Raw genomic sequence first — 19,904 nt, 5'->3', positions numbered from 1 at the left:
CCCCATCTCCTCAGTCCCTGGGCCTCCTCCCATTCCCTCAGTCCCTGAGCCTCCTGCCTCCCCATGTCCTCGGTCCCTGGGCCTCCTCCCATTCCCTCAGTCCCTGGGCCTCCTGGCCCCCCCCCCCCATCTCCTCGGTCCCTGGCCCTCCTCAAATTCCCTCAGTTCCTGGGCGTCCTGGGCCCCCCCCCCCATCTCCTCGGTCCCTGGGCCTCCTCCCATCTCCTCGGTCCCTGGGCCTCCTCCCATCTCCTCGGTCCCTGGGCCTCCTCCCATTCCCTCAGTCCCTGGGCCTCTTCTGCCCCCTTTCCCCTCAGCCAGACTCTTTCTGCCTCGCTATTTCTTCTGTCACTCGGTCCTCCTTCTGACTCCCATCCCCTCAGGCTAGCATGGCCCTCGGTTTCTCCCCCATCGAATGGCTGACCGGCAGCCTACTCCCGGTGCTCCTCATCGCCCCGAAAGCCTTGGCCAGGCCCAGGCCCTACCTGAAGGCGGCTGCCGACCGCTCTCTGCCATCTTCTTCCCTGAGCTGGTCGGTCCACTGGCCCGCCGATGTCACCTCTCACCTTTCCCCTTTGCCTCCCCTGCTGGCTCCACCCTGGGTGGAAAGGGAAGAATTTACTGAAAAGGAACCGGCACCCGCCCGCTATAACCGAAAACCGCGACCGAGCGTCACCCGGCCTGAGACGCCCGCCATGTTGATGCGGAGCGCTTGAGAAGTGCATCCACCAATGGGCGGGCTCGCGGGAGCCATATTTATTAAGGGAGGTAGCCATGTTGGTGCGGGGCATTCACATCTCTCCGAGAAGGGCCGGCACTGCCATCTTTGTGTGGGGCAGTAGCGAGTTTTCCCCCATCATGTACCAAGGAAATCAACCCCACGAAAAAATGACTAATTCTTTCTACCTAAGTTGAGGGATACTACCTAAGTTGAGGGGTAAACTTGTAGAGATAAAAATGGGGAACGACAATGACAGAAGGAACACAGGTAGGAAAGGAGGTCCGAAGAGCACAGACATCGACTCCCAGGGCTCCTGATTCCAGTCTCATACCTTCGGCCCCGCCCCTCATTTGGATCTGGACCCACCCCCTGGACCATGGCTCCACCCCTTGGCCCTGGGCCAGATACTCCAGCAGCCCTTTCCACAGCTGTTTCGGCGCCCCGCCCCCGCCCCTCCTCCTCCCCGGGCTGCAGGAGCGGGCGGGGGGAAGAGGTGGGGACGCCTTCCCGGGCTGGGGCGACAGGGTGGCTGAGGCCGCGGTGCTACGGCGGGAGCGGCTCTGCGACCTGCAGTCCTCTGCCCTTGGCCCGGGTGGCCGAAGCTAGGAGTGCGTGCAGAGGAGGAGAGAAGCTGCGAAATCTATTGGAGTATCGCGTACTTTGGCCGGTGCGAGGTGGGTGGAGCGGGCAGCCCGCGGGTCACCAAGATGCTGGCCTTTGCGGCGAGAACCATGGTGAGTGCGTGCCTTCCGGGCCCGGGGCCGGGAAGTCCCAGAGAGGGGGCAATCGAGGGAGGAGGCGACCGGGCAGAGCTGGGAAACGTCTCCGGGAGCTGCGTGCAAGTAGCGGCTCGCAGTCCCGGCTGCGCTGGGGGGCCTGCGGGAGGGAGACCGGGGCTCGCCCTCGCTCTGACCGTGACCCCCGCGTCTTGAACGCGGCCAGAGGCTTTGGGGACGGAGAGCTGGTGCGTGGACGCCCCGTGTGGCTGCAGCGCAGCGAGTGAAATTGGAACTGGTGCGGAGGCCCCGGGGGAGTGATTCAGCCGGGCCGTCCCGGAAGATGACACGAGCCAGCTGGGTCAAGGATGGCCCTTCCTTCTTGTGGGAGACGGACGTAGACGCTTAGGACTGGAGGGGACCTCTGACATCATCTAGCGCAACTCCTTATTTTACAGCTGGGGAAACTGAGGCCCAGCGGCCAAGGATGGTAACTCAGCCACTCAGGCAAACTTTGTCTGTGCGGCCGAAACTGGGCTCTTTAACCGAAAATGCGGGAGCCCAGCTTAGCCTCTAGTCCTGACTCCCCGCCCTTTCCCGCCTGTCTAGTCTCACTCTCCGCTGTGGTCCCCCGACCCTCCGCCGCTCAGCTCCGTCCGAACAGCCTCAGACCCCCCTCACGCTCTGACCTCCCTGGTTTCGTCTAAGGGCCAGCGAAAACCTTCCGACCACTGGGCTCCAGGTCTTCTCCCTCTCCCTTATGTTCTGTGCATCCTGCGGATAATTTGTGCCGCATCGAATTGTCTGCCGGGACCCTCGCGTAGCAGACCCTTAATGAATAGTTCCCGGCCTGGTGGAAGACTCTCCCTCCCCCTCATGCACTGACCTCCCTGCCTTCGCCTAAGGCCCAACTAACACCTCGCTTCCACCTTTCCTCCTCCAGCCTCTTTTTGTCTCCCCAGCATTTAGCACAGCGCCTGGCACATGGTAGGTACTTGATAAACTTTAATTGAAGTCCCATCCAGCGGTAATACCCCATCATGATTCAGTAAAAATAATTCCATGCTCTTCGCATAGCCCATTTCGGTTTTTCTAATAATTTCCCAATTTTTGCCTTTCCAGATAAAGTGAACTCCTAAAAGACCCCAAATTTGTCAGTTAAATTAAGGAATATTCTTACCCACTTACCCTTAATTCCACCATCTAAGCAGAACTATCCTTTTGCAATTAATTCAAAAGAGAGCTGAGCCTGGTGCCAAGTCATCAAGAGACTCAAGGTGCTACTCCTTCCCCTCAACACCAAATGCTGCTCTAAAAGTGCTAGATCGCCAGGCTCTGCCTGCTGTCCCTGGGGAACGGTCACCCTGTCTCCGATGTTTCTGGAAAGATGTTTTTCCTGCATAACTCCTTTGTAATCTCTCAGACTTTATATTTGTGTCTCCTCCTGCTTCCTTCTGAGAAAGTTGGTTAAATGATGCTGTCTGGCCTGGAGGGATTGGAGATAGCTGGGAATGTCTGTGACAGCCACAGAAAATGATGCAATGCTTTATAGACACCCCTCTATTAAATTAATTAAACATCTACCTTGTGTCAGGTCAGAAAAAACAAAGATCAAAAGGCACAGTCATTTATCTTCAATTAGTTTTCAGTCCAGTGGGGTACTCAAAATAGAGTAAGATAAGAATAAAGGAGGGACTTAAATGCACCTAGTAGAAATTGGAAACGGAAGAAATCACTTTGAGCTGGAAGCATAGGGAAGAATTCACAAAGGATATAGCATCTGAGCTGGACCTTGGAAGGAAAATATAGTTCTAGGCATGGCAAATGGACAGAGAGGAAAAAGGAAAAAGCAAAATTAGGAAAGAAAGTTTGGCCGACAGTGTAGATAAAAGAGAATAATACTAAATAAGGCTGGGAAGGCAAAAAAAATGACAGACTATCTTCTGCCAATATGCCATTCAAACAGGGAAGTCCATATTTTGTCCTAAAGGCAATATGGAACCATGGAAGGATATAAGGAAGATTGTCAACTTTGAAGGATTTATTGGAGAGGGGAGAGGATAGAGGTTCAATTAAGAGACTGTTAAAGTAGCCAAAATAAAGAGATCCCAGCCTCATTCCCCAGAGAGCAGGGCATCCTCCCACCTTCTTAGCAGAATAACCGAGCCCTGAGGACCAAGCTTAGGCACCCACAGGTACCTCAAAGACTCTCTGAGCCAGATAAAGCCTCCACTTTGTTCACTCCTCAACATCCTGCAATCTAGCTACCATTCTATTACTCCCCAGAAACAGTTGCCTCAAAAGTCCCATGTTAATGGCCTCCCAATTGCCAAATCCAATAAGCTTACCTGGCTTCATCCTCTGCAGTATTGCATCCACAAACATTTTCTCCCTTTGGCTTCTGTGAGCCCGCACCCTCATGGCCCTCCTCCTACTGTGACCACTTCTTTCTCTCCTCTGACTCTTCATTTTCCTCCCACCTTTAAATGTGGGTGTACTCCAAAGCCCTGTCCTAATTCCTCCGCTAAATCTTCCTATACTTTCTCCTTTGGCAATAGGGTTTCCTCCCACAGGTTCAATTATCACCTTTAGACAAAGAACTCCTACTTCTGGATTTCTATTCTCTTCCTCCTCAGTGCAGACCTTTATCACCTCTCAAATGAACAATTAAAAGCCTCCTACTTAATCTTCCTTTTATGTCATTGACCAGTTATCCTCCTTCTGCACTACTTTAATCATGATATACATCTCAGAACCACCTTGAGTAATTCCCTATTTCCTAACAAATTAAGTATAAACTCTTTATCCTAGTTCTCTAGTCCCTTCCCAGTCTGACTCCAATCTTCCTTTTCAATCTTATTACATTTTACTGTTCTTTATATTTGTCCAAACTACTCACTCTCCTGCCTTCTCATATTTCTGTTGTCCCTCAGGCCTCAAATGGTTTCTTCCATATTCCCATCTCTACCTGTTGAAATTTCTTCCTTTTTTAAAGTTAAACTCAAGTGATACCTCCTCCACTAAACTCATCTGACATGATCCTATCTCACCCCCAAAGGTTATATCTCTCATCAAATTTTTCATAGCATTTTGGGCCTCTCGCTACCATATTTCTCTTACTCAAGGTTATTTTTATACATGTTTTATTGTAAGCGCCTTAGGGTAAGTACTGTTTTATTTCATCTTTGAATTCTCAGCAACTCAACTGTGCGTTGCATAAAATAAACCCCTGAGAAAGGTTTGTTGTATTGAATTGAATGGAATCCTCTTTTTCTCCCTTGTTCCTCCCCACCTTGAAGCATCATCCCCATAGTATCTCAGTAGGTATGACTTAAAGTCATCAACTATCCTAGCTAGAAGAGAAATTAGAGATTATATAGTCTATGGGGTTATAAAGGAGGAAAGTTAGCTCTTGAATCAAGCAAAGTTTCATGGCAAATGTGCACCCTTTTTACTTCCCTGGACTTCACATATGGGGATAAGACACACACACACACACACACACACACACACACACACACACACACACACACACCATAAAAACTATGGAGAAGCCTCTTGAGGAAGTCAAGACGAAGCCAGGGGTTAGCATATCCTTGGTGACAGGAAGCTTAGCCAGGATCTCTGCCACCAAGACCCTTCCCTTAATGATTCTATCCCTATTCTAGGGATAACCTGGACATCCCAGGTATCCATCGCCCTTGGAATACCGGCCCAGATAAGTGGCAGATATTCCCTCAATGCCAAGTGGTTTCTTAGCAAAAGGCAATTTCCCTCTTCCAATAGACTGAGATAAAATCAAACAAATGAGCTTTTACTTGCTTTTCAGGTGCCTCAGGCTACCTGTTTAGTGGTGAGCCAGCCCAATTCAAAAAAGAACTCAGGGATTTTTCTAGGCAGGTACCCTCCCACCTATCCTGAACTCCCCTCAATCTTGCTTCACAAGCACATTATACCCCAACACTTGTTTCTGATTCCTTTTGAGCTCCCCACAACCAAGGAAGGTGGAACAGCGTCCAGAAAACCAGCCAGCTTAATTTTCTGCCCCTCCTAAACTTGGCTCTTGCCTTCTCTTTCCAGCCCAGGAGGCTGGTGGCTGCTCATTCACTAGGTCCCACTCGTCCGTCCAGTCCATCCGTCCGTCCGATGGCATGCTAGCACAGGTTAGGCTCAGAGCCTGAACCTGAGGCATACAGACAAACAGGTTGAGCTCAGAGCCTCACTCCGGCCATGGCTGAGAGGCAGCATCAGGGAGAGCAGGTATGCCATAAGGCTATCATTATCAGTGACATTCTTTATCTCTCCCCCAATCTCTTCCTGTCCCTTGCCTTCCCATCTCCCTTTTCCCACTTTCTCTTTAATCTTATTTTCTGTTTTACTACCTTGGCCTTCATCTCCTGCAGGGTTTCTTTTTCCTTATCTCAAAGCACAAGAAATGTTAACTGGGAAAATCCAATTGTGCTTTTTCTCTTCCCCACTCCCCAACAAAGGTTCTTTCCAGCTTTCAAGGAAGACAAAAGAGAGAGCATTCTGGGGAAGGGGCTAATGTTCCTAATTCTATAGGTAGCACTCCTCCTTGGGCTTTCTCTGATTTCTGATGCCTTCTCTGTCATATTTTTTTCAACCTGAGGGATGGGTGGAGGTGGGGTGGGGAAGAGGAAGAGTCATCTCAGCTTTCCTATTCTAGAGGTGAGCAAGACACATAGCTAGATGGTACCTTCTCTGTGCCAAGATCAATGGCACTAGCTCAGCCCACCTCCTACACTTGGGGCCAGCCTTTACCCCTCCCCTTTGAATCCTCAGCCATCATCTTCCATCCCCTCCGAGGTGGAAACACCTATTAGGCCTGGGGAATGGGGTGGGGCAGTTCAGGTGCTTCCTCTTGCATACTTTAGATCGGGACATAAATGCCCTGGATGGGCCCTGTCCAGCACCTCTGGATAGTGAGGATATTCTGCTTCAGTTGTGTGGTGAAGGTGCTCTTTGGGGCATAAGCACCTACAGGAATGTTTTGCTGTCTACAGATCAAGCCCTTGGGCTTCCTCAAACCAATCTCCTTGAGGAAGGTACCAGGCAGGTTTCAGACTCATCAAAACTCCCTGCCAAGATTGCCGGTGCCTCCCCTGCAGCAGACCCTGGATCACTACCTTCAGATCCTGCAGCCCATTGTGAGCGAGGAGGAATGGAACAACACCAAGCAGCTGGTGGAGGAGTTTCGAGGGTCAGGAGGTGTAGGGGAGCGCCTTCAGAAGAGCCTGGAACGAAGAGCCAGAAAGACAGAAAATTGGGTATGTGAGCTGAGAAAGGGCTGTTGGCTGCTTCATCTTGATCCCCACCCCAATCTAACTCCCCTTCCTCCTTTTTCCTCTGATGGAATAGTAGAAGTTACATTTTTGATGGTCTCAGACATTTAATCCCATTCATCTATCCAACTAGGAGCCCCTACTATTCTGTCCTCCTTTTGACTCTGCCATTTAACCTTAACATAGGGAAAAGCTCTGGGATAGCCCATCACCCGCACAAGCCTGTACCCACCAGAGAGTTGGTTGGGAGACTTCTACAAGAAAGTCATAAAGCCCCAAGACGGGAAGATTCTTTGCTTCTAAACTCTCTCCTGAACTCAGACCCCCCACTCTCGCCAGAGAGGAACGCCCTTACAATTCTTCTAATGGGAGTAGTAGTTCTCATGGTACCAAGTAATGAACTTCTAGAACTGGAAGAGACTCAAATATCACTTAGTCCTACCCTTCATTGAACAAATGAAGAGGCTAAGTCCTAGAGAGAGGAATGAATTTGCCTATTGTCACACAGGGGGTTAGTGAAGAATTAGGATTAGAATTCATGCCTCAGCCCTGATTCCTTCTCTAGTGCTCAGTTCACATTACCTCTATGAGCAAAACTTTGAGATTCAATGCATTTTGTACCTTCTGTGGCAGGAAAGTTCTCCTCTTAGCTCTAGCTAATTCAGATTGAGTGTTCCAAAATGGTCTTTTATACTATGAGGACCCTGGAAGCAGACAGAGGGTGAGCTAATAATCTCATAGATTTTAAAACTAAAAGAGACCTTATCAGGGCAACTAGTATATAAACTACTAAATCCCTGGCGTTAGGAGGACCTCATACACTTAATAGCTATGTGAACCTGGGTAGGTCATTTAACCTCAATTGTTGACTCTCAATTGAGAGTCAGACATCCTGAGATCTTATCTAATGAAGAGAACATAAGGGAAACTGGCACAGAGTCAGGAAGAGCCTTTACCTGAGATACAGATGGGCCTTATGCTATTCCCAACCTAGTGTCTGTTCTAGTAAAACAATCTTCCCCCAGAGTGATTCTTACCCAAGAGATCTGTCAGTCAGACTGTTTATTGATGGCCCTTTACAAGTAGAGCCCCAGACTAAGTCACATTGGTATATGAAAGGCACACTAATGATCAGGAAATCCATGTCCTGGTTCTGTTTCAGCATTGTTCAGCTGTGTGAGGTTAAAAAAAAAGTCATTTCTTTACTGTGGATTTCAGTTTCTCTGTCTCTAAAATTAAAGGGGTGAGGGAAAAATAAAATAAAATTACGGGGCTGGAACATTTCATTTCTGGGTATCTTCCAATTCTAGGACTCTGATTTATGAATGAAGTGAGAAAAATATGTTTTTTTGCTAATGTTGGTCACAACAGGTGCAAAAATGATGGTCATAGCTTGAGGTGTGGAGGAAGATGGGGGAATATGTCTGTATAAATGAAGGTGGATAATGGAAAGTTCACTAAACTAAGGAATTTGGGTGAGCTGTCTCCAGACTGAATGGCATAAAGTTCCGCCTCATCTGCTTCCTGTGAGAGGCTCCAGGTCTGTGACAGGTCTCCCTCCGCCTTTCTGCTACTTTCTGCAGCTATCTGAGTGGTGGCTAAAGACTGCCTACCTCCAGTACCGACAACCTGTGGTGATCCACTCTAGTCCAGGCCTAATGCTCCCCAAACAAGACTTTGTGGATTCCCAGGGTCAGCTTCGGTGAGTATGAGGGTACTTCAGGGGTCAGGGCTATAAGAGCATTGGGGGAGCTGAGAGGGAAACTAGTGTCTGCCTAGATCTACAGCTACCTTGATGGGGAGCCCCTCCCCACTGTGTATGTACCCCCCTGCACCCCTACCTCTCCCCACCCACCCACAAGCACCAATACACTCCCATGGGGCTTGGAGGCAGTCTCAGTTCTTGGACTCCTTCCTCTGCACTGGAGTTTTGCTTCCCTGAGTTTAAGCTAAGTCTGTTCTGCCCTCCTATCATGTCACTGATTGTCCCCTCCTCCCCCTGCTTTGAAACCCAACTCTCATGTTTCTTGCCTCTTGGGTGACCTTTGTACAGGGTTACCTTTTCCATACTTAGCCCTTCTCACCTGCTCCAGCACTCAACTCTAGTTTGGCTCTAGATAAAAATACCAGTCATAGGGATGCCCTGCCCAGCCTGATCACTCAAGCCCCACTGCTCTTTATCCTTAAAGGCACAGGTATCCAATTTAGAGCCAGCCCTCACCCCCTCACAGTGGGCCCGGACAGGAGGCTTCTGCGGGCTGCAGTTATAATTCTTAATAAAAGGAGCAGAGTGAAGAAAAAACTACTAATTGGTCCCATCCATGAGACTGGGGGAAGAGACGCTTCCTACGCTCCCGCTCAGCCCTTTGCAACAGGATGTGTCATTGTTACTGAACACAACTGCTTCCTTTCATTTTTCCCACTTGAGGAAAAGAAATTGCCCATAGCTACAGTTTAAAGACTTAAGTGCTTACACCTAGTTCTTAAGGATCTGATATGTCAGGAGAAATTCCAAGAAGTTCCTCTCCTGCCGAGAACCATTGGCCAAGGATGCTCTTTATATCCATTTGAAGGTGAAAAGAACTCTGGTAAAATTGGAGCTACAGGATTTTTCCCTCACCACCCTGTAGTCAGTACTCAGCCATCCCAGAAAGTCAGAGCTAGAAGGGACTCTGGATTTCATCGAATCCAATCCCTCATCTGACAGATGGGAAAACTGAGGCTAGAAAAGAGGTGATGACTCATCTTCAGTTAGGCACTCACCTTGTAGCAGAACGGAGAACAGAATCTATGCTAGTATGAGTTCTTCTTCTATGCCAAATCAACTTCTCCCCTGCCAAAATCTCCCCACCTGCCAGACATACATCTTCCTTAGCCAGTTTGTGGTCAGGCAGGGGGCCAAGCCTGAGATCCTCCCCTCTGATCTATTACTGTTATTACTACATGTCAGAATTTTATTTCTAATTTGATCTCTAATTGGCCTCTGCAGGTTTGCAGCCAAACTCATAGAAGGAGCTCTGGATTTCAAGGCCATGATTGACAAGTGAGCCTGCATTTTGCCATCTTTGCCCTTTGATCTCTTTCTCCTCTCCCCATCCTAAAGCCCTTGACCCCACAGGCACTTCCTTTTGTCCTCCCAGTGATTTGGTAGTAAGTTAGGGGGGGCCACCTAGGGGAGGGAGTGGAGGGAAGGAAGGGAAAAATTCGGAACAGAAGGGAGTAACAAGGGATAATGTTGTAAAGAATTACCTATGCATATGTACTGTCAAAAATGTTATAATTATACAATTAATTAAAAAAAAAAAAAGAAAGCAAAAAAGAAAAAAAAGTTAGGGGGCAGGCAAAGCTCACTGTCTTCTCCCAATGCAGAAACCCCAAGCCTGGGATGCCCAGCCTAATTATAGTTGGGCCTGTTGTTACTGCCACCCTCTGCTTGGTCCCTCTGCCACCAAGCACGCTACCCCCCCACCCCCCACCCCCGCTAGAGCTGGTGGAGTTCTCTCAGCCTTGCTCAGTTTCATTTCCTATTTTCCTTGAGTTGGGAGGAGTGGGGTCTAGTTACTGGGAAACAACTGGGTTTGCCAACCAGAGTAAGCTGGGTTGTCTCCTCCTCTGGGTTTTCTTGGGAAGGGTGAAATGATTTCATAGAATTCTACAACAATGAAGCTTAGAGCATTGTTATCTAAACCCCCCACCAAGCATCCCTTCTTGCCACACTAAGCATCCAGTAAGAAGTCCTGGGACTCAGCAGTGAAAGGAAATGCCAGTGATATGGGGGGAAATAGCAGGAACCCATCTAGGTCCTTAGGAGGAGGCATTAGCATGAGCACCATCTCCCTACTACTCCCAATGACCCATCCCCTGGACCCCTCTCCAATCTTACCTTCTCCTTTCCAGTGAGACTCTGCCAGTGGAATATCTTGGAGGAAAGCCACTGTGTATGAACCAGTACTACCAGATCCTCTCTTCCTGCCGAATCCCAGGCCCCAAGCAGGACTCCGTCATTAACTTCAGCAAGACAACTAAGCCCCCTATGCACATCACTGTTGTGCACAATTTCCAGGTTTGAGCTGGGAGGAAGGGAGGGAAGTCATCAGCACTTGCTTGTTACTCTTTACCAGTTCATGGAGAACTCAAATCCTCTCCAGTCCCCGAAACTCTCCAGAGCCCAGAATCATAAGGGATTCTCCCATCCTGTGCAGAAAAGCTGTCCCATTCTTTTCTTCAGACAGCAGCGAGAGGCAGGGAGAGGGATACAATTTCCCCTGCCCCTTAATTCTGGGACTGCTCCTCTTTAGGGGAGATCCAGGTGGAAAACTGCCTATGACCAAGTTTATCCTAGCATAAGTGACTCCCAAGAACATATGGCAAAGTAGGCCCCCAGCAGCAGCATGTGAGGAAAATTTGGTTTAAAATGAATGTCAAGGGTAGGAACTGGCACAGAGGTACAGCCCACAGCCCTAAGGAAGGTGAGAAGCCTCTCTGAGTACCTCAGCTGTGCTACCTGCTCTCATTGAATAACGGTAGCTGTCTGGTTCCTAGAACAATGAGCAGAAAAGCTGGCTTTGTTCCTCCTGGTGGGAGTGCTCTTTCAGAAGAGGATGTGTCTCCCTGCCCTCAGGAGGTTGTCTTCCACTGGCAGTCCCAAAGGGCCTTTTTAGTTCATCCTTCCCTTCCTCTTGCTCATTGTACCATTCTTCACACTTGTGTTTCTTTCAGTTTTTTGAGTTGGACGTGTACCACAGTGATGGGACACCCTTAACTTCAGACCAGATCTTCATACAACTGGAGAAGATCTGGAACTCGTCCCTGCAGACCAATAAGGAGCCCATTGGCATTCTCACCACCAATCACCGAAACACCTGGGCCAAAGCTTACACTAACCTCATCAAAGGTCTGGATAAAAGGGCTACTCTGTCCCCCCAATCCTGAGGCCCCAAAGAAGGGCAGGAGCCAGGCTGGCTAGGAGGAAGGGAGGGAGAGCAGACCTGGCCAGACGCAGACCCTGGGCTTCTGGATGTGTGAGAAGTAACAGGGCTGGGTGAAGCGGGAAGGCGCCCTGGTTGTGGCCCATCTGAGATGCGGGCTTCCTTCCCAAAGAACAGAACAGTCTGATCTCTCTTCAAGGGCCTACAGTAACTCCCTATTGCCACAGCACGGTACTGTGGAAAGATTCAGGAGATCTGGACTGGAATCCCAGTCTGGCCACTGTTGCCTACAGTAACTTGGGCAATCTCCCTGAGCTTCAATTTACTAGTTGGTAAAGCTAGGGCTGCAGCGTCCCTTCCAGCACTGGGTCTGTTGCTCATTTGCTCCTGCCCTCTTCTGCTGTCCCAATCTGGATCATCTTAATTAAGCCCTAGCCCAGCCAGCCCTGTCCACGGTGACCTCTCTCTCCTCTGACCCCCTGCCCAGCCTTGTGGCATCCTGTGTTCTGCCTTCCCAGGAGACTTGAAGGTGGGATCATGTTTCACACCTCTGTCTCCCCCACAGCGCCTGGCGCAGGCCTGGGGACAGAGAAACGCAGTAGCCCGCTGGTTGATGCATTCCCTCCTCCCCCTTCTCCTTCCTCTGTGTCTGCCCCTGCCCCTCCATCCCCAATGCAGACAAAACAAACAAGGCTTCAGTACGTTCGATACAGAAGAGCATCTTCACCGTTTGCCTGGACGCGCCCATGCCGCGAGTCTCAGACGACATCTACAAGAGCCGGGTGGCCGGCCAGATGCTGCACGGTGGAGGCAGCAAGCAGAACAGTGGGAACCGCTGGTTTGACAAAACCCTGCAGGTAGAGATGGTGGGGCTCCCACGCCGACCCACCCAGCGAGACCCCCACCGTTCCCCAGGCTCACACTCAGATCTCAGGAATGGGCCTCAGAACAGTGCCCCTGAGCAAGCTTTTTAAAAAAGGCTCTGTTCTTGTTGTCCCTTCATCTTCCAGATGAAGAATTGACCCAGAGAGGAGAGTACCAGAGAGTTTCTTGCAAACTGAGAGTAAAGCCTACAAGTTTGGGCTCCCATCCCAGTGTTTTTTCCATTAAATGCTGTGCCCCCGGCCTGGGCCATTCATGCTGATGGCCTCCTCTGTTCTGGTAGATGCGTGGGTCTCTGCCACTCCTCGGACAGGTTTCTCCTTGGGTGTCCAGCCCCGGCCCGAGGCTGTTAGCTCACTGTTTTCTCTGTAGACCTGGCAGCTCATAAAGTTCTTTGAGCTCCAGGGATGTTGGCATTGCTGCTGTAATTATTGGCCAATCAGCCTGTCATTAAGAGGCACAAGGGTTTCGGGGAGCTGGAGCAAAGACTCTCCCCACAGTACACTGGGGAAGGCCCCTCATCTTCCTCCCCGCCCCCTCCACCTCTCTGTGCAGGCTTAGCTGCGTGACTAGTGACAGTCTGGTTAGGCACTTACCCACAGTAGTGGTAAGCACTGTTAGCCCTCTTCTGCAGGAAGGGATCCCAGAGCTCGTTAGCAAGTTCTGGATTTAGTGGAGACCGCTGCCTCTGGTCAGGATCAGAAGAGGATGGAGAGAGAGCCTTGGAACCCCCGAGAGGTGGAGGAGAACGGCCCTCTGAGGCCCTGAGCTAACGGCCTCCCTCTTGTGCTCCAGTTCATAGTGGCAGAAGATGGCTCCTGTGGCCTCGTGTATGAGCATGCTGCTGCAGAGGGCCCCCCCATCGTGGCGCTCCTAGACCACATCGTGGAGTTCTCGTGAGGAGCCCTTCCTTCCATTGCCTTAAGTAGAACAGCCTTCCTTCCCAAAGTGGAGCTGGCTGTTGCTGAGTCACACCAACTCCCCTTGTGACCAGTGGCACACATTTACAAGATCCCTGCTTGTGATCTAAAAAGGGGGAGGAAGAACACTTTTCTCCAAGAAAATTTTTGCCCCATAAACATTAAAGTCATTCTGTTTTCAGCCCTCCAGCTGAAGGGACTTCCCTCGATCCCTAGGTGACCTTAGGGATCTAGAATCCTAGATCCCTTTCCTCTTTCCCGTCCCCCCATAAAATGAAGGTGACTCAGCTTGTATGTCTGCTTTCCCCTTTGGGATAGGACCCTTTCCCATATTCACCTTCTCTTCCCACCTTTGGGGTTTAGGTAGAGACTAAGGTCCCACTCTTCTATGCAGGAAGAAACCAGAGCTTGTGAGGTCACCCATGATCCCCCTACCCATGCCCAAGAAGCTGCGCTTCAACATCACCCCCGAGATTAAGAACGACATTGAGAAGGCCAAGCAGAACCTCAACATGTGAGTTCCTCAAAGTGAGCCCTCTGCACTCTGGGAAACTGTGAGGGGGCAAGCATCACTTAGCGTCCCGCTTACCTGTTTCCCTCCATGGGATAAGGAGGACTCTAGGGTCCCGAGAATCCTCCTTATCCCATGCACAGATATACCCTTGCCACCTCTCTTCCCTTCTAGCTCTCCCTTACTAGAACCCCAGCCTGTCCTTCCCTCCCCCAAACCCCCCTCACCTGCTACTCCTTCCTCTTTCTACAGCATGGTGCAGGACCTGGACCTTACAGTGCTAGTGTTCCATCATTTTGGGAAGAATTTCCCCAAGTCAGAGAAGATGAGCCCAGATGGTTTCATCCAGATGGCTCTACAGCTGGCCTATTACAGGTTAGACCCACCCCCATCCAAAGGAGGTGGAAGGAGGCTGCAGTGCAATGCTCTAGTTCCACAGGGACTGAATGTACCCCTGAGGAGAGACCCCAAAGTGCTGTTTAGGTCAGAGAGCACAAGACTAGTTCTTTCCTTCCACCCTCTGTATCAGAATCTATGGCCATACCTGTTCCACCTATGAGAGCGCCTCTCTCCGAATGTTCCACTTGGGCCGCACTGACACCATCCGATCCAACTCTACTGATTCTTTCCACTTTGTCAAAGCCATGGACGACTCTAACACGACAGTGAGTCAGGACCAGATGGGGATGGGAGGGGTGGTTTGCCCCCCAAATCTAGCAATTCCTGGGTCAGAATCCTCATGCTGGAGCCCCTTATTATCCAAGAGTTTGCTGAACTCTGCACCTACTTGGAATCCCCTGAGTCCAGAGATAGACTAGTGTTCTATCCCAGGGTCCCCAGCCCTCTCTGAACCACTGGTTTCCTACAGGAGCCAATGAAGGTGGAACTGCTGAGGAAGGCTGTGTTGACACACAGATCCTACACTGATAAGGTGAGTAGGCTTTGGGACTCACCTCTCTCCTCTTGGGCTGGTCCTTGGTTTCAGTTAGTGCATACAGGGCCAGAGCTTGTCACCCTCTCACCCCTTGTCGTGCCCTTATTGCTAACCTCCACTGACTCATTCATTCATTCCATGGACTTTTGGAGGGTATCTGTTATGTCCAAAGCCTTGTCCTGTGCTCTGAGGACAGCAACTATAGAAAACTAGGAGAGAAGATCTCCAGAAATTTGCAGCCTGAATCAGGAGTCAGGAGACATTGAACAAATCATTTCTGAGTCTGTTTCCTTATCTATCTATAAAAGAGAAAGATTGGATTAGGATTTCTGAGGTTACTTCCTGTGTTCATGCTTCCATAACTTTGGGGACTGTGGGCAATCAACCTCTCCTCAGGCTCCTTCCCACCTTCTTTATCACAACCCTCTTGCACAAATAAACAAGGCCAGCCCTATAGGTACCAAAAGCCAGTGGGTAATCTTGTCCCCCCACTTCCTGGATCTCTCTTCCCTTGCCCCGTCTCTCCCAGGCTATCCGAGGTGAAGCCATTGACCGTCACCTACTGGGCCTAAAACTTCAGGCCATCGAAGATCTAGTGAGCATCCCTGAGATCTTCATGGACACATCGTATGCCATTGCAATGCACTTTAACCTTTCTACCAGCCAGGTGAGGCTACTGGACACTCCCCTCCCAAACCCTGCTCCCGGCATGCCTAGGTGTGAGCCCCAGCCCGGGGCACTTGGGAAAAGAACTGGGTCAGAGAGGAAGCTAAGGGCTTGCAGCACCCACTTGCCTGCTCCCTCTCTAGGCCTCTGTGTCTGTCTCTCCAGGTCCCTGCCAAAACTGACTGTGTCATGTGCTTTGGGCCGGTGGTCCCTGATGGTTATGGAGTCTGCTACAACCCCATGGCTGAGCACATCAATTTTGTGGTCTCCGCCTACAACAGCTGTGCTGAGACCAACGCTGCTCGTCTGGCTCACTACCTGGAGAAGGCCCTGCTGGACATGCGTACCCTGCTGCAGGAGCACCCGCGAGCCAAACTCTGAGCCCTCTGGCTCAAAAGAAGAGACTCTGGGGAATGACAGGAGTAGGTAGACAGGGTCCGTCTTGCCACGGGCCTAGGAACTGCTGGGGCCTCAGGAGGAAAAGGACTTCCAGCAAAGCAAATCCAGGCCGTCAGCCTGGGCCTGCATACGCCGCCATCACCAGCTGATTCTGCCACTGCCCGGGACATCAGACCTAATCTCTTCTACTCTGACTCTTCCTGAAACCTCATTTCCATTACTCTCCTGGGATACAGGCTTACTTTCCACCCCACCCAGCTCTTCCTTCCATCTTGATACAACTTTATTTGGGCCCAGTACAAGAGGGATCCCTCTCCCCGCAGCCCTAACTCAGGACCAGCAGCAGATCCAGTCTGATCTTCGTCATCCAGCTTCCTTAGCTGCTGTAGTTGTGGGGAAGAGGTATGAGCTGTCTCAGCACCCCACTCTACTGGGACCATGGTTAGGTTTGGATTTCAGAAGTCAAGTGCCTTAAGTAAAATCACGTTCCCTGTTGTCATAGGAGTTCCCCATTCTCCCTAGTGCCTAGCCCCTGTTGGAAGAAGCCCCTGGTGCCATCTGGAACAGGAATTCTTGAGTTATTAGGCCAAGTCTGGGGCTGCATCTGAAAGGGGCTATGAGCTTCAACTCCAAATCTTCTGTCTTGGGGAAGAGTGAGCTAAGGACACTTATGAAGGATAATACTCCTGTAAGCTAGTGTACCTGCACTGTTTATAAGGAATTCCCTTGCCCTCATGGTGTAAAGAAGGAAATAGTCTATTTTTTTCTTGAGCTCGGCCCCTCCCCCTTCCCCTCATCCCTGATTTACAGAGGGTAGTCAGGGGAAAATAGACTTTTGGAGAACTAGCCAGATTTGAGCCTTATTGGAGCCCTAGCAGGAGGACAGAGTAGAGGAGAGGGGTCAGTCAACTTTCCTCTCACTCACCCCAGGTTTGCATGAATTAGATTGTTCATGTCATGGCTCAAATACTATCTTTGGTGATGTAGCTAATGCCCTGGGCCCCTTGGCTCTGTAATTATGATTCCTGAACGATTGTGAATGATTGTATAGTAATAACGTGGGAATTAATAAAGGGAAAATCTGTTGGAAAACTACATGGGGTACAAGGACCAGCTACAGGAATGGCCCCTACCCTATCCCCATCCATGTCCAGCATCATCTTCATAGTGTAGGCCATAAAGAAGAGAAAAGGAAAAAGGAAGATTGCACTTCAGTTGTAGAACTTTGCTCCAAGAAGCCTGACCTAATTGAAGGGAACATGGAACAAAGTACTTCCGCTTCATCCAATTCTCCAACAACCCCATCTACCATGGAAGCAGTGGGGAGGCATCAATTCAACAAACCTTAAGATTAAGCCCACTCAGATGGCAAACTGTCCCTCAAGAGAAGTAAAATACCTCAAAAAAGTCACACAACAAGGCTTCGATGAGGACCCAGGTTCTCTGGATCCCAGCCTCGTATTCTTTACAAATGCAAACACAAGCAACTTCCACTGGGAAAAAAAAATGAAGTGGTCAATATTTTTTCCATATCACCTTCTAAAGGGCAGGACAGTGTTCACTGTTTAATAAAGCACTTGGAAGTCTCTGGCCTCATGACAAACTCCACTCCATGCCTAGGTATTATTTTAGCTTTACCTTGAAGAGTACACTGGGTACATCTCTCTCTCCTTTGGGCCAACCTTTGGGACTCATCCATTGAAAATTTATGAACACCCAATCCTTTGTTTGTCACTGGGGGGGGGGCATCCTTGCCCTTTCTAAGGAAATTGATTTATGTCAGTGGATCCATTATCTTGCCACGGGACTCCCTTTTTTATCAGTGCAGATTGCAATCCATATGTGATTCTTAGTATCATGTGTGGTGGTTGTCTAAAACCTTGCACAAATCTTCTAATCTACTGGTCCTACTAATGGTGGGTGGGAAGGTAAAGGGTCTTTCCCTTGGTGTTTTTAATGCCTTCAGTGTCTACCATTTCTTGTGCACAAATAAGATAATGTGACAGACACAGTGGCTTTTGAGTGGTGCAGCCTTTTCAATTTCATATTTAAAGCATTGAAAAAAGGCTCTAGGGGATTCTAGGTGGAAAGGAAAGAGGAGTTTCAGGAATCAAGTGTTGGAATGAAGAACCAGACAATCCTTCCTTCTCCCCTTATCCCCATAGCTAAACCCATCAAGGAAACTTATGATTTGAAAGGAACTAAAAAACTCATTTTCCTACCACCTGCTCAGTACCTGAAATTCTCCTGCATGTATGCATTACTGCAGCTCCTAAAAGTTTTAGGGCTTTGAGAATCCTTTTTTTAGGATGTTGTTCCATCTGGTGCAATGGGATCAGGATCCAGGACAGGGCCTGGGAGGCAAGGAGGGCCTTGGACTAGAGGAGACAAGCTTCAGGGGCATTACAGTTTTGCTAGAAGTCAAACCTAAAGGGAATTAAACCTGAATAAATTTACTCAGTACCTAGGACCTGCAAAAAGAGAATCCCATCCTATTGTTTTTAAGAGGGGCTTAGTTTGGGGAGAAAAAAATCCTGGTCACTTGACACATTCTGGTGTTTGAGCATAGCAAAATACATATAACAATACTTGACAATTACAAAGTGCTTTTAGAGTCATTTGAATCTCATAACCCTGTGTGTGGTTGGCAAAACAGGCATTGCCATTTAACATATAAGGAAATGGGAATGCAGCTGTTAAATGACATGTTTAAGGTCTCATGCAGAAGTAGCTTCAGATAAATCCTATGTCCTTTTGAGAAAGAATGTCATACTGAAGGACTTGGCAATGGGGCTTTGGTTTCCCCATTTTTAAAATGAGGATGTAGGAATGAAGAGTCTCGAGCACCTTTCAGCTCTTTATTATGATTTTATATAAGAGAAAGCATTCCCCTATTCCCAAAGTGGGGAAGGAAGACAGGGACCCTCTGCCATACTACTTCCCATGTTATTCTACTGCATACAGGAAGTTCTGCCAAAGTACAGTACATGATGAACAGATTTCAAATAAAGTCATTAATATCACAAATAAATAAATACTTAGCTGAGATTGTTAGTCCATGTTGTACAAGATTTCAGTCATGATAAAACTAGCCCCAACTCTCAGCATAGGGAGAATTCAGGTTTCAGGAGCAGCAACAATGGCTCTGCCTCCCCCCAAAAAATTTAGTGCTGCCCTTCCCCATTTCTATCCATTATCCCATAGCAAAGCCCTTGGAGAATTAAAAGTCCTACCAACTATCACTACAGAGCCTTGAACTTGTCCGGTCTCATGTTTCCAGCAAATTAAAAGAATTGGGGCCACTAATCTACAATAAGGATCCCCGTGGGCCCTGTATTGACTTAGCTTTAAAATGTTGTTAGCTGTATTTTATTGTATTTTCACTTATTTTGTAAGATATCTCCCAATTACATTGTAATCTAGTTCAGGAGCCTCTGGGTCATGTGGCCCATGGGCCTTGTTTTTGACACCTTTGGTCCAGAGTGTATGGAAAGATTAGGTGATTCTCAGCCAGGCCTTCCTGATTTTCAGCTCTATCTGCCAGAGTTCCATTACAACCAAAAACATGAGGAATATAAAGAAATCTGGAAAGACCTACATAAAGTCAAATGAAATAAAAAGGCAGAATCAGAAACAGCATCCACACTCTTTATTTATATAAATACAGAGATGCATGAATAAAAAAAGGGATTAACTAAACTGGGCATACTGTACATAGAAATTCATTTTAAAATATTGTTAGCACCTGTTTTGCTAAACTCTCCCACAGAGACTGTTATGGTACCTTTTAAGAGCCAAATGTAATATTGCAGAAAAGACATTTGGGACTAGCAGTTTGGAATTACTATTCTAACTATCTGGCAATGAGGTACTTTTCCCTATGGAGTCTGGGAGAGTGTGTTCTTTAATTTTTGATCTAGCAGA

The 19,904-nt window shown here is 48.8% G+C and overlaps 2 protein-coding genes across 4 annotated transcripts in view; one reads left to right on the top strand and one right to left on the bottom strand.

Moving 5' to 3' along the window:
• The window catches only part of PTPA (protein phosphatase 2 phosphatase activator), a 51,388-nt gene extending 50,556 nt beyond the window's left edge, over positions 1-832 (bottom strand). The window contains exon 1 of one of the 2 annotated variants that reach the window (XM_074293808.1): positions 486-832. In XM_074293808.1, coding sequence (XP_074149909.1) covers positions 486-516 — 31 coding nt within the window. In that variant the 5' untranslated portion in view covers positions 517-832. The remainder of the gene's footprint in view (positions 1-485) is intronic. The other variant, XM_074293809.1, reaches the window with a different exon arrangement.
• CRAT (carnitine O-acetyltransferase) lies at positions 777-17,588 on the top strand. Of its 2 annotated transcripts, none has more exons than XM_074293806.1 (15): positions 777-988; positions 1,328-1,455; positions 6,462-6,725; positions 8,324-8,442; positions 9,730-9,783; positions 10,638-10,803; positions 11,460-11,634; positions 12,347-12,525; positions 13,346-13,446; positions 13,865-13,984; positions 14,234-14,356; positions 14,511-14,646; positions 14,850-14,912; positions 15,445-15,582; positions 15,747-17,588. In XM_074293806.1, exons 1-15 carry the CDS (start codon positions 958-960, stop codon positions 15,960-15,962), a joined length of 2,013 nt encoding a protein of 670 aa, XP_074149907.1. In that variant the 5' UTR covers positions 777-957; the 3' UTR covers positions 15,963-17,588. The 2 variants fall into 2 exon arrangements, with proteins under 2 accessions (XP_074149907.1, XP_074149908.1); XM_074293807.1 differs by lacking the exon at positions 777-988 and adding an exon at positions 5,518-5,697 and having other exon boundaries at positions 1,189-1,455.
• The last annotated feature ends 2,316 nt before the right edge of the window (positions 17,589-19,904 follow it).

Source organism: Sminthopsis crassicaudata, chromosome 2, assembly GCF_048593235.1.
Source record: "Sminthopsis crassicaudata isolate SCR6 chromosome 2, ASM4859323v1, whole genome shotgun sequence".
NCBI classification, from domain to species: Eukaryota; Metazoa; Chordata; class Mammalia; order Dasyuromorphia; family Dasyuridae; genus Sminthopsis; species Sminthopsis crassicaudata.
The sequence above is the reverse complement of the archived record's forward strand: the minus strand, read 5'-3'. Positions and strand labels throughout refer to the sequence as shown.